We start from the raw sequence: 14,954 nt of genomic DNA, 5'->3' as shown, positions 1-14,954 counted from the left end.
ATAGAAAGAAGTGCTTCTAGTTTGTGTATCCTTCTTTCTTCTATGGAATTGTTTCTTACAACCTCACAATCATTCGTTTATAGAACCTCAAAGTTCTTGGCAACCTGTTCTTTACACACAAAATCTTATTTAAAAATTTTAAAAAGGGTTTTTGTTTATTTGTTTTAAATAGGCCCAAAGTCAGGATGGGCTACTAGAATCGAGGGAAGAGGTGTTAGAAGAATTAAAGAGTTTCCTGTATGTTCCGTGGCCTCCATGGTTTCCCCATTTGTGCTCCCTTGCCAAGACTGGTGCTGAAAGACAAGGAAGGTGGTGAATAGCATCTGGTAGGACCAGGTTCCCAATCTCAATAGCAGTTTTACTGTGGAACCTAGATTTCTTCAGGTTACTATCAAGCGTATCCTGTGCTCCTTTCCTCTCCTACCAGCCTCCAGGATATTCCCTCTCAAAAGGCAAATGACTTTCTTCTCGCTAATTCACTGGCTTTGCCTCTCTTCTTGTCCTCTCTGCTTCTGTAACACTCGTAACCACCCACTGCTTTCAAAGTCTTCTCTCAGGTCCCAGAGTTTTACACCAGTTCTACCTGGATTTTCCTGCTGTGTTCCTTTTTCAGGTTGCTCATCCTTCCTTTGAAAGTACCCACAAAGCTTGGTTCCCTTTGCCTTTGCCTCTTACTGTTCCCTTGTCCTGCAGTGTCCCCCCGCCCCCTGCCCCAACTCTTTCTCTGAATACCTTTCTCCTCAGTGTGGCCTGTAAACCTTCAGAATCATAGACAGTCAGGCCTCACGTGGCTAAACCTAGGGCAGGGGCGACTGCAGGGTGAAAAGAAGCAAGACAGAACTGTGGGGCACACTGTCATTTAACAGTTGGCTTGCATGAATTTTATGAGGAGGCTTAGCATCAAGGTAATCAAAGGAGGAGAAAATTTCAAGAAAAATGGAGTCAAATGCTGCGGAAGAATGAAGTAACATAAGGGCAAAGGAGGATCAGTTGGTCTGGGCTGTCAGAAGGTCACTGGTGATCCTGTGGCAGACTCAGCAAAGAAGGGCTCTTTTGATCACACTCTCTTCTCACGAGACTTTTGCGTTGAATGAATGAAGTTGAACTAAGAGAAGTACTGTGTGTGTGCTGAGTTACTTCAGTCATGTCAGACTCTTTGCAGGGCCCTCCAGCTCCTCTGTCCATGGGATTCTCCAGGAGAGAATACTGCAGTAGGTGGCCATGCCCTCCTCCAGGGGATCCTCCTGACCCACAGATTGAACCTGCATCTCTTATGTCTCCTTCATTGGTGGGCAGGTTCTTTACCATGAATGCCACTTGGGAAGCCCGAAGTAATATCCACAGGATGCTTTTCTCTTCAACATTTCTAGGAGTGATGAACATGCATTCAGACCAAAGAAGCCTGGAATAAAAAATCATCTTTATTGATAATATATGTGCAGTGAGGTACATGAGTTCAGAAATATCTGTTGTAATATTTTTGTAAGCAAGGCCCTCAACAAAGTGACGACGTCCTGTTACGTTTGATGGTGTTACAGGTTCAGAAAACTCAGTAGGACTGAGGACTGCTGTTTGCTTGTTTTGTTTTTAAATTGAGGTGAAGTTAACATAACATGAAATTAATCATTTAAACACAGCAATTCAGTGGCATTTTTTATTACATTCACAATGTTACATAACCATCACCTCTGTTTCCAAAACATTTTCATCACCCCAAAAGGAAAGCCTGCACCCATTAAGTAATTGCTCCCCCTTCTCCCCTCCCACGAGTCTCTGGCAACCACCAATTTTGATGCCGTCTCTATGGATTATCTAGTCTGGGTATTTTATGTAAATAAAATTATACAATATATGACTTTTTGTGCCTGGCTTCTTTCACCAAGCAAAATGTTTTTGAGGCTGCTAGCTCCTAACTGAGAAGTAGCTCCAGTTAGAAAGTCAAACATTTCTCCATGTGGTTTTGTCATGGCAAAAAATCCTAAAGACCTTTCCCAGAGTTCTTCAGCATTTCACGAGACCACAGACATGTCTTTTGTTTGCTCATTAAATAATTGTTTTGAGAACCTGCTTCTTACCAGGCACGGTTTTAGGTGCTAGGGCACTAATGGAGACAGCACAGAGCAGCTGCTGCCCTCATGGAGTTTATAGCTAAGAGGAAAACCCCTGATTCACAATGTCAAACTCTCTTTTGTCCCTGGTTCCTGTTGAAAAGTAAGGCGATTTAAATTTACTTTAAAACAACATCTCATGGATTTTTCATTTTCATCTAATTCAGAATATCTGTGTAGCCAAGACTGGGAAATATGTTCACGTCAGTACTCATTTTAGTGAGATTTGTGAGCTGACTTTGGGTTTTACTTGTCTGTTTTGAGTTTCTGATCAGCTTTGTTATTGAAAAAGAGCAACAGTTTTTGATCATTAGTGTGAGATAGACCTTCAAAGCATTTTCTGAGCTGAGACAAGTTACTCTAACATTATTGTCAATCTGATAGATAGTGAGCAGGATTTGATTGCTCTAATGTGTCAGTTGTGATAGAATTTCACAGACAATGGACCTGCCTTTTGAAAAAAAGATTATTTTCTGGAAATAGAAAGTCCTTGAGCTATAGGGCCTGCCGAGGGCTGGGCAGGCATCTTTTCTCATCTGGCTATTCCTGAGGAATATGCTCGGGGGGGCATGCAAAGACAAACCCACCCCCCATTTCCAGGGCAATGGGAGTAAGTCAGGGACCTGACTGATGTTGATTTCATTGGATTCCAGGCATGTAGTTGCGCTAAAGAATTTAGTCAACCAACCACCAGTCTTAATGCAAACCTTGATAGGGTTATTTAACACTCAGCTACTCTGTCCTCCTCTATTTTCACAGACAGTATTTGCTATAGCTGCTATCCTTATATCCCTACTATGTGCCAGGCCCTCCCCCTAGGACTTCACAGACTTCTTTTTGTTTAAAGCTCCCAGCAGTCTCTAAGATAGACACAATATGCTCTGATTATCTTGAACATAAATGGTGTAACTGAGGCACACATGTTAAATTACTTGTCCAGGATCATACTACTAACCTGTAAAGGGGGGCAACCCAGGATTCATACCCAGATCTGTTTGCTCCATATCCCACAATGGTTGATAAACAGCGAACATTTTTGCTTCTTATCCTATTTTATTTTTCATCTTTATTTCTCCTTGCTAACTCTGAATCTGTTCTCTGCCCATCAAAAGGCAGAGTACTACAAGCTCTGAATTCTCATAAAAGCTGTCTGTTTGTTAAGGACTAGGCTCTTTCTTACAGTTGTTGATGTTTTTGAAAAATCTCTACCTATCTAATTTAGGAAAATAATTATGCATCTAATGATCAGACACTTTGGTTTTTTACATTTGGAGGAGGTGGTGCTAGGGAAAATATTGCATCAAAAAAGCAGAGTAAGTATATTAAGGGTAGAATTTCCCTTCTTTAAATTGATCCCCCCACCCTTATCTATATATCATTTTCTCCCTCCTGTCCAAACTTCCCTGTATTCTGCTTTTTGCTCTAGGGTAAATATGCTTATCTTTATTCAGTTATGGTTCTCTATGTTTTTGATACTTTTATTTGTATGTTTTTGTTTATAGTCTACTTTCCCACAAATAAACCGCTCCTTCCAGGGCTTTGTAAGTGGTCTTGCTTAGTGAACTCTTGGATCTGGAATAAATAGGGGAACACAGATGGCAAGACCTCTTGATGCTTTTGTCTATTCTAAGCACCAGAAATTTGACTGGAACATTCAGTTCATCCTAGTCTTTTTGATATACCTTAGTTTTCCAAAAGTTGCATCTCTTTAAAGGAAATTAAAGGAATCCAAAGGTAGTTATATCAGATCTCTGTTGGATTATTGTTTTATAGAATGTCAGGTTCCTTCATCTCCACTCTTTTGCTGATAATGTGTTTCTCATCACTTATAAAAATCTACCATTTAACTTAAAATTTTAAGAAAATCCTAGAGGTGAAGTCCTGGGATACCTGACTCAAAGTCATGCAAGTGCGGAAGGAAGTTAATTTGGATAGGTATTACTTGCTGCAATTGGAATCTTGGTCATTGTCATCATCATCATGATTATTTTCCAGCCACTTTTAGTTTCTCTGTCTATATTACACTAACATAAATGACTCTAAGAATAAAAACAAAACAAAGTAACACCAATTAATTCCACTTGGTCTTGAGCAGATCTGCAAAGATGTGTGTGTGTGTGTGTGTATGTGTGTATGTGTGTGTGTGTATGCACACCTGTGTGTAATTAAATACAGAGAGTCCTTGGTTTAGGCCAGAATTCTGCACCAGTGAAACAGGTTTATGAATGAAAAGCCTTTGCACAAATGGGTTTAATTCAGAATTATCTCTGAAAAGGCAGACTCTCTATTGGAACTTCATGTACTACTCACCATCCTCTTGGTTTCACAAATATTCTTAGGTTTTTTTTTTCTAAATCCATGTTTTATTTATCACTTTATCAAAGACAGGGAACATCTGAGATATTTTGTAAAGCACCAGATAATTCCTCTAGAAAAACAAAACAATAAAAAATGCTTAACTAGCTTGAGGATTATTTGCTATATTGGGCTATCCTCAAAGAGAACATTTGACCAAATAACTTTCCAGCCAGTTATATCACTCTGTACATTTGTCTTTTTTTTTGAAGACAACTTTTTAGTTATATAAATGTTGTAAATGTCCTTCCTCTTGGAAACTTTCCCTACTTTTTTTTACCCTCAGGGTGTATTTTATGTTTGAGGTTAAATCTTGAAGAAATGGAGATTTTACTGAAAATATTGACAGAATTTAATTCATAACAGAAAAGAGTGAACGAGGGCAGAGTGATCAGCTCTTCTTTAATATGTAAAATGTAAAGTCTAAAGTGAATGATTTTCTAATGGGTCTTGTCAGATATTCCCCGGAGTTGACTTAAAAACTTTTTTGAAATTCCAATCAAGTTAAGAGATTTATAGGAAGAAAGAATTAGGAAAGGAAAAGGACAATATTATAGACAGAAGTTGAATCTTCTATGGAAATCTTCCACTCCAACTACTTTACTGAGTGAAAGATTTGTTCTTGTAGATGCTGCCATGCGAGTTTTATACTTTTTGTGGGCTTGCGTTTGTAAAGCCACAAAGGCAGGCTTCGGTCAGAAAACATGTCACAGAGGGCAAGTCCGAGTTACAGGAGTCCCTTGGGCTCAGCTCCTGGTGCCCGTCCAGGTGGCATGGTTCCTGCAGCCAGAGTGAGCCCCCGGGTTTGGGACCCTCACGAAAATCTGTACCTCTAAATGTTAAAACCAACCTGAGAGTTACAGAGAGAGCTCTTTTGAAAGACAAATTCAGTTATTTATTAGCATTCTCAGAGTCCAGTGTTGCCAAGATAGTATTTGAAATTACTGTACTATTTGATTAGACTGACTGACTATTTCTACAGCTAAGGATGTTAAAATTCACTAGTCGTCCTAACTGGTCATTAGTACTTCCTTTATCAGCAAGCAAAGAATAAACAGAAAGTCTAACAGAAAGTCATCATGGTGAACGTACCCCACACCTAAGCGAGCATGATGATGGCTGGTGAACTATATTAAGGGCTGGAACGTTGGTAGGAAAGATTCTGTTAGAAAATTTAAGAATATCCCTCAATTAATGTTTACTTTGTATCTGGACTCTTTTAAACTTAAGTAGGCTATACAGATAATCTCTTACGTATGTATCCAGTGCTAATGGGTGTTTTGTGCTTAATGTGTTCTTGTGGTATCCTTCCACTAGTGGTTTCAGGAAGGACTGAGCGCTTCTTAGGAGAGCACTGTGAGTGTGCTGCTGGCGAAGCCTTTTTCCCACTCCTGAGGAAGAAAAGCACCATGGCCTGTTTTTCAACCAGATTGTCAAAATAATTCTGAATTGTAATGCAGATATGCTGACCTGTTAATACAGTGAGACACCTCTCTCTGTGTACCATGTCATGAATCCCTTGTGATTTTAAGAGCAAATTGAAAGGAAAGATGAGGAGAGAATGAGGTAGGCCTGGAAAACCCTTTATGAATTAACTGAAGGCCACTCTAGAGCAATTCTCCACGCACTGACTATTCCAGCTGCTTTATATTGACTGCCTCCTCAGCCCTTCACAAGCATTAGCTCACTTAACCCTCAGAATAATCTCTGAAGATGGACAGTGCTGACCCCCTTGAAAAAGTGGTGTGAGGCGATGACTGCCCAGAAAGGTTAAGTGACTTGCCCAAGACCATGCCAAACCCATTCAGCTTCTGTGTCCCAGAATGTGTCACGCTCCACCAAAGAGGGTAAAAATCAAGAAATCCAAGGAAAGAACAAGAACCCAACTGTGCAGGCAGAAAGCTGCCTAAGAGAATCTGGGCTGCTTCATTCATGGAGTCAGGAAGTGCTCAGAGAGTTGTTATTCTAGGGCTGGAGTTGGGCTGGAGGGGGTGGTTTCTGCCTGGACTTTATAAAGGGACAGTATGAGAAAAGTGAACAAGGGATCAAGGATCAAAGTGGAATCTCTGTGGTAGAGACCAGGGAAGAGAGAGGCCGTGAGAACAGTGACTAATGACTCAGAAGCTACCCTGCAGTACTGGGGCCCGAGACTCAAGTCCAGGAAGATGTGGGTAAATAAACCAGTCAGATGGTGCTCCACTTGGGTCTGATCGGGAACAGGGTCACATTCTGAAGAGGAGGAACCCTAAAGGGAAGGCAGTGGAAAAGATAGACCTATGAGAGCTTCTGGCCAGTGAATGGCTTTACAGATAGCTACAACTCTCTTCTCTTTTCCCAGAAGCTGCATCAAGTGGAGAACCCAGGAACCGGAAGCAAGAGGGGATTTCACCATATGTGGGTGCAGATAGTACTCCATTATTCACTCCAGAACTGTGATAATATTAGAGTGAATGTACCTTAAAAGATGTTACAGGCCAACCTCTTTTTACCTTTATTTACCTGACAGTTTTATCTTCACCCAATCCAAGGCTAAAAATGTAGAAGAAATCAATAAGAAATAGTTAATTCCATAAATTACATATTTGACTGTAATAATCTTACATTTTAATCTATGTTATTGCCCCCAGTGACTATTGATAGAAATTACTATTGATAGAAAAGCCTCTTTCAATAATTTTAGATGTTATTCCAGAGAGGAATAGAGTTGATAATATGCTATCTTTCAAATTCATGCTTGGGGCAAATTTCTTTCCTGATTCTTCCAAGAGATTTTGAATGGATGAAATTTTCATGCTTGTGTTCCCTAATTCTTCTGCCTTTTTTTTTTTTTTTCCTTTCTCCTACACAGGAGGCTTTGAATGTGATTGATCCTGGCTTGATGGACCTAAATGGGACGAGTGAGGATGCCTTGGAATGGGATGAAACTGACATAAGTAACAAGTTAATTAGTTTGAACGAAGAATCGAATGACCTTGATCAAGAATCCCAACCTGTCATGCCTTCCTTAAACCTTAAAGAGACAGATAGTGAGAACCCGAGTTATGAAGAAGAGGCAGGTGGCCACGGGGCATCTCAGTTTGCATCAAGTATCACTGCTCCATCCAGTCCACACGTTTACCAGGTCTACAGCCTCCATAATGTTGAACTCTATGAAGACAGCCACATCCCATTCCTGAAAAACAATCCAAAGTTCACTAGCATGACACAGCCTAGTGTTTTAACTAAGAGTCTCAGCAAAGACTCTTCCTTTTCATCTACCAAATCTTTGCCAGATCTTCTAGGGGGTTCCAATTTGGTGAAGCCCTGCCCATGCCATGGAGGAGACATGAGCCAAAATTCAGGTAGTGAGAGTGGAATTGTCAGTGAAGGAGACACCGAAACCACCACCAACTCTGAAATGTGCTTGCTCAATGCAGTGGATGGGTCCCCAAGTAACCCTGACACTGAACATCTGGACCCACAAATGGGAGATGCAGTTAACGTGTTAAAGCAAAAGATTAAAGACGAGGAGGAACGAATTAAGCTCCCAAATAGCTCTCAGTTACCCATTTCACCAGTGGGTTGTGTAAATGGAAAAGTTGGAGATTTAAACAGTGTTACCAAACATACCCCTGATTGTTTGGGAGAAGAATTACAAGGAAAACATGATGTGTTTACATTTTATGATTACTCGTACCTCCAAGGCTCAAAACTCAAATTACCGATGATAATGAAACAGTCACAAAGTGAAAAAGCACATGTGGAGGATCCTCTGCTTCATGGTTTTTATTTTGATAAAAAATCCTGCAAATCTAAACATCAGGCTACAGAGTTACAACCAGATGCACCTCCCCATGAAAGGATTTTGGCAAGTGTACCCCATGAAATGGATCGCAGTTCATATAAAAGTGGTGATGTAGAGAAGACATTCACTGGCATGCAGAATGCCAGACAGCTCTCTCTTTTATCTCATAGTTCGTCTATTGAGTCTCTTTCTCCGGGGGGTGATTTATTTGCATTGGGCATCTTTAAAAATGGCAGTGACAGCCTCCAGCGAAGCACTTCTTTAGAAAGTTGGTTAACATCTTATAAAAGCAATGAAGATCTTTTTAGCTGTCACAGCTCCGGGGACTTAAGTGTGAGCAGTGGCTCAGTTGGTGAACTGAGTAAAAGAACATTAGATCTCCTGAATCGTTTGGAGAATATCCAGAGCCCTTCAGAGCAGAAGATAAAGCGAAGTGTTTCCGATATCACTCTTCAAAGCTGTTCCCAAAAGATGTCTTTCCCTGGCCAACTGTCACTGGACATGGCATCTTCTATTAATGAAGACTCACCAGCATCTCTTACAGAACTAAGCAGCAGTGATGAGCTTTCTCTTTGCTCGGAGGATATTGTGTTACACAAGAACAAGATCCCAGAATCGAATGTGTCATTCAGGAAGCGCCTTCCTCGTTCGGTGGCTGATGAAAGTGATGTCAATGTCAGCATGATCGTGAATGTCTCTTGCACCTCTGCCTGCACTGATGATGAAGATGACAGTGACCTCCTCTCCAGCTCAACACTCACCTTAACAGAAGAAGAGCTGTGCGTCAAAGATGAGGATGATGACTCCAGTATTGCAACAGACGATGAAATTTATGAAGACTGCAACGTGATGTCTGGGCTGGACTACATAAAGAATGAGCTACAGACCTGGATTAGACCCAAGCTTTCCTTGACAAGAGATAAGAGAAGGTGTAATCTCAGTGATGAAATCAAGGGCAATAAGGATGTAAGTAGTAGTGAGATGACCAATTCCTCAGACACCCTCAACATTGAGACCCTTCTCAATGGCTCAATAAAACATCTCTCTGAAAATAATGGGAATAGTAAGAATTTACCCCACACCCGTGAGTTAGGGACAAAAGGTGAAAATAAGAAAAATATTTTCACAGTTAATAAAGATCCATATGTGGCAGACATGGAAAATGGCAATATTGAAAGCATTCCAGAAAGTCAGAAGGACAAACTGAATGAGATTTCAAAGGAATCAGAAAGTTTTGGTTCAGCTGGGAAAAGGATTTCAGAGAGTGAGCATTGTAAGTGCAAACCAGTTATGGATGGCTCAGATGAATCAGATATTGCTGGGAAGGAGTCTGTTCCCCAAATGGCTAGACATGTCCCAAAGAAATGTCAAAGCCACCACCATTTTGAAAATCAGAGTGCTGCTTCTACTCCCACTGAGAAATCTTGTCCAGAACTGCCTTCGGAAACCAGTGTTATCAATGGACAGGACTCCAATGTACTGAAATCGTCATCTAATAATGCACCAAGTATGGCTGGAAAACCTGCTGGTTGCTGCCTAGCACGTGAACAAAACGAAACAGAGGAGAATGTTGCCACCAGTGACAACGTTTCCTGTTGTGACTGTGAACCAGACATTTTTCATCAAAAAGACGCTGAAGATTGCTCAGTACACGACTTTGTTAAGGAAATCATTGACATGGCTTCAACAGCCCTGAAATGTAAATCTCAACCTGAAAACGAGGTCACTGCTCCTACTTCATTAACTCAAATCAAGGAGAAGGTGTTGGAGCATTCTCATCGGCCCATCCAGCTAAGAAAAGGGGACTTTTATTCCTACTTATCTCTCTCCTCTCATGACAGTGATTGTGGGGAGGTCACCAATTACGTTGAAGAGAAGAGCAGCACTCCATTGCCAACAGACATGACTGACTCTGGTTCAGAAGACAAGGAGGACACCGAATACTTCTTCGAGGCCTGTGTTGAGGAGGACCCTGCTGAAGACAAGCCCTGTTTCTCTGATGCTCCTCCAAATGAACCTGCAGATCCCACCGAGGCTGCAGTACCCCTGCTAGCAGGAGCAGGCTCTTCCAGGTTCAGTGATACTTCCCTCCTCGCCAGTAATGCAGACACGGTGGCCCTTTCAAGTCCTCCAAAAGGAGGTGATGTAGGAAAGGAAGTGGATGGTTTACCCGAAGCTTCTAATGTCCATGGAGAAAGCGCAGAGGTAACTACTCCTTCAAGGCTGGGCAGTGAAAAGGAGAGTTCAGAAAACCCAGGTGAGTCTGCAAGGCCAGAAGAACACAGTGCTTCTTCAGCCCCATCTGGAGTTCCCAGACTCTCCTCGAAGGCGAAGCAGCCAAAGGACAAGGCCGCATGGCATCCCAGCCCCACAGCTTTAACCTGTGAAGAGAATCTGCTAAACCTTCATGAAGAACGACATAGAAATATGCATAGGTAGAAGGTAACCCTCTCCAAGCATGAAAATCATCTCATTGAAAGGTACGTATAGTCCTCATGTTTTAATATATATTGAATATATTGTCACATATATATTTAATATACACATACTTAAAATATGAGTTTTAGTCAACAAAGCTATGATAGGAGAAAGGACTGGTCAGGATGGCTGGTCATGGCAGATATTTACCTGAATAAGGCATTTAGATGGAAGAAATACCCCCAACCATGCAAGTAACTGTGAAGCAAAAGGGGGAAAAAACAGTCACCATTGACATTTTTAGTAGCATTACCTTTATCACATCATTATGCCAAGAAGAATCAAAAATTTGAGGAAGTAGTCAAATGCAGTAGAGCCTCAAATTCTTCCATTAAGGGAGGAAAGGGGGTTCTCCTCCAGATTGCAATTATCCCCTCTGATCAGAATGCACACACAGAGCTCCCCGCTTCAGCTTCTGTGCCCGGCCTGCTCCCTTCAGTGCCTAGAGATGATCAGTGATTAAGTTAAAGCTGCGTCTCCGGATCTGGGCCTTCCTTTTACGCTTCTGTCTAATGTAACTATCATCACATTTACTTCCCTGGTGGAAGGCTGTGCTGTCACAGGTCCTAATCACGACTGAGTCTGAGGATTCAAACAGGAGGGGAAAGTTGATGTTAAAGAAGAGGCTTTTATTTATCCACACAGAGACTGAGAACAGGCTCCAAAAGCAAATGCGGAGAGAATACATGACAAGTTAATGGCGTTTTGATAAAAACAGAATTTTTGAATTTTGCCTGAAGGTGACAGGCTGATTTCCATCCGTGTTTTTTTGTTTGTTTTTTTTTTTTAAAGAAAGTCATTCTGCTCTTCGTGTTTAATAAAACAGCTACTGATTGATAATTCTGATAGGATGATACAATTCTAAAAGTGACACCGAAACTCTGTTATTTCCCATTTCTAAGCCTCAGTGATGAATATACTTTCTCAATCAAGTTTAAAAAAGAAAATGTGAGTTTTTGAATGTGAGAGGTGTATTTCACCAAAGTATGAGGTACTGACTGCCATTTCCACCCCCTACTCCAGAAGCTTAATGCAGTAACCTAAACTCGTGCTATAGGAAATGAATTACAGAAGCAATCTACCCTAATTTGTTAACTTATTCAAATAACAGTTATTATACTTAACTATGCTAAAGATTATCTTTTTTGTGGCAGATTGTTTATTTTTTGATGAGCCTAATTACTGATTTTCTAAAAGTAATTTACATTTATTACAAATACATCTTTTAAAATGTGACAGATAATGTTGTTCCCATAATGTATTATGAAAAAAGTTACTATTTAAAAACACATTATTTAATTTGAAAGATGAATGGCAAACATCATTATTTTTTTTCCTGCAACACCTGTGCCCTCAGCTCATTAAAATGTGTGATTCTGTGTAGAGCTGCTAGAAATGGGGAGTGAGGGGGGAATCTATACCATATATATACCCTAAAAATAAACTCAGTATGCAAAATTGTAGGAAAGCAGCCCTACTTACTAATATAGCACAACTAATTTTCTGTGTTTCAGACTCTATTTACAATTGGCTGCAAGGGAGAACAAAAGTAGGAGAGAGAGAAATGTATTTTCTGTGAAACATGTCCACCCTATAATCACATTCTCCATCAGTATGCAGTAAAACTGACCATTAAGGGAGAATAACTGCCATTCCATAAGCTGCCTCAAAACAAGTTCTATTAGAACCAATTGTACTGCCAGCTCTGCCAACCTCCACAGAAGGGCCGGTAGAGCCTGGCTGATTTTTGTTTTCTGAAAGGGGATCAAGGCTTGAAAGCAACCCCACTCTGGGTGCAGACTTATGTGACGGTGACCCTCAAATCACCAGTCATGCCGAGATCTGGTCTTGAGAAGCTCTGGCACTGGAGAAACCTCTGGGGTGCACGCCTTCCTTTTTGACGTCCTGGGGATTTTTCCTCTCCCATATACAGATACAGAATTGAAATGAAATGTAATGACTTGCAGCTCCATCTTTAGACTCGGGGAAGGGAATATGCTGATGGATCTGTGTAATCCCCACAATTTTACAGGCATGGACAGTGTAAAATTATGTGCCAGCCCGCCTGCCAGTTAGCAATATTTTGTGGAGCCCCTGCGGTTCAATGCCTGGCCAATCACAGGCAATGGGAGAAGCAGCCAGATTTTATTTCTGCAGAACTCACATCGCCCCCAAGTGACTTGTAATCAGCCTAAGGCCATTTAGGTAGCCATGTTTACCGGGCCTATTCAGTGTTCTCAGTTTCATGTAGACAGAACATCTGGATACCTAAACTTTTCACCAGTCATTAATGCCGGGTACCTGGGTGTAAGTATTCACATATTGTTAAAATACTACCAACCAGGACAAGTTATTTAATCTCAAAATGTTGACACACCTTCTGTGTTGAATGTCAGGAATGCATAGTAAAATTACATGTTAAAATGAGGTCAAGGTTTCATGTCTATGAAAGCTTAATTTTTGTCATTGTTCTCCCTTTAAGATTCAGAAAAGCAAAAAGAAAAACTCCACTTTTTTAAGCCATTTGAAAGCTATCACTTGGGATGCCCTTTTTATCAGGAAAATGAAGTTTGCCAAATTTGGGTTTTTTCCACCAGAAATAAGTTCTCAGAGGATGAAATGATTATAATGTCTTCTAGAAGAGCTGTAACTTAGAATAGCAGTTATAGTCCTCAAGAGAAACAAACATTTCTCTTTGGCAAAATTTTGGGAACAAGTTTTTCATTTACTGTGTTCTAATTAAAAGCCCACTGGATCTGTTTGAGACATTGTAACTTGCTCTAACACAGGGCGAATTTGCACTGATTTCCAGGTGCACTGCTGCACCGTTCACTAATTTCATTTCTGTATCATGTTTCTACAAACAGAGGGGTCAGTGATAGCAAATCACATCAAAGAAAGGTAACTGGATAGATCCAGATATTTCTGCCTAATTTGAAGGAAGCATATATGTCTGGAGAGCCTCCTAGGACCTGCCTAAGAGATGTACTTTGCACTAATCTTTTTGCTGTATTCTGACAGTTATTTCTTCATAATCCTCATCATAAGCCTCTGACCTTTGGTGAATGATTTAACCCTAAACTTCAGGCTGGGTAAATCCTGTGATGCAAAAACTAAACTCATCATATGCAGCCAGTGTATACTGTTTTTTCCTTTGGTTTTTCTCTGATTTTCTGGGGTTTTTTTAGTGTGGGAGGGTGCTGTATTTACTTAAGATGTACATATTTCCTTCAGAATTTTTTTAGCTTTATTGCCTTTCCTACTTTATCAGTCTGCAAAGAGTTAGAGGGCCATAGATTTTGGGTTTTAGGCAAGTACTTGTATTTGTGCATGCTCAAATATACATATACACAGTAAACAGTGCTGCTACTCAGTTTTTATAAACTCAGAAAGCTCTGAAAGCAACAGTTCTCGTGTACACAACAAATTGTTATTCTGTTATTTGGAATGACATTAAGTGTTTAATATGACCCAAAGTTGACCAAGCAGTTTAGGAAACTACTCTTGGTGGTAGTGTATTAATTTTCCCTAAACAACATAGATGTGATCTTATTATATTTACCTTTAAATCACTTTAATAAATCAAAGTTCTGTTGGATGTGAGGTGGTTTTAATTTCCTAGCACTTCAGAATAACGAGCCCTGCCACGCTAAATATCAAAGATTTTATTGGGCATCACCCATCTCACATGCACTCCCAGGCGCACACATGTGCACACTCACACACATACACACAGCCCAGATCTTTGTCTCAATCAGTTTATCCTAACCCTTTCCAAATGGGCCAGATTGAAAGTTTTGATTATCCAGAGGAATTTAAGTACTGTCATTTAGTTAGCCCATATTTGCCTCACCTAAGGATTCCCTACTCAGTGGCCAGATTTCAAATGAGTCATGTCCTCAGCATTTGAACAATGCACCATGCCTTTCTTGAGTTACTGCGTTATTTTACTGTAACAAATTTCATCCCATCTGTTCCTGTCTTTCTCTCCCTGTTCTTGATAACTTGCCTTTACTCCCCAACATCATGTGGCTCCAGCCAAACCACATTTGCTCAAGTTTTTCTGGCTCTTGAACAGGTTGCGAGATTATAGAGGAAGAGAGCAAGACAGAAAGAATGAAAGTAGTTCTAGAAGGACCATAAAGCAACCTGACATCAGACTTGAGAACTCAGTTTAAACCCCCACAAGCAAAAGCCTGCTATATTCTAGAGCTAGTCAGAGCACCTAC

The 14,954-nt window shown here is 40.6% G+C and overlaps 1 protein-coding gene across 4 annotated transcripts in view; it reads left to right on the top strand.

Moving 5' to 3' along the window:
* Positions 1-14,954, top strand: part of AKAP6 (A kinase (PRKA) anchor protein 6) — a 499,693-nt gene that overhangs the window by 480,116 nt on the left and 4,623 nt on the right. For all 4 annotated transcript variants that reach the window (XM_010846980.1, XM_010846983.1, XM_010846981.1 and 1 more), the window contains exon 13: positions 7,312-10,727. In XM_010846980.1, coding sequence (XP_010845282.1) covers positions 7,312-10,686 — 3,375 coding nt within the window. In that variant the 3' untranslated portion in view covers positions 10,687-10,727. The remainder of the gene's footprint in view (positions 1-7,311; positions 10,728-14,954) is intronic.

The sequence above is a fragment of the Bison bison genome, unplaced genomic scaffold (assembly GCF_000754665.1).
Source record: "Bison bison bison isolate TAMUID 2011002044 unplaced genomic scaffold, Bison_UMD1.0 scf7180017864242, whole genome shotgun sequence".
NCBI lineage: Eukaryota > Metazoa > Chordata > Mammalia > Artiodactyla > Bovidae > Bison > Bison bison.
This window is presented reverse-complemented; position numbering and strand designations above follow the sequence as displayed.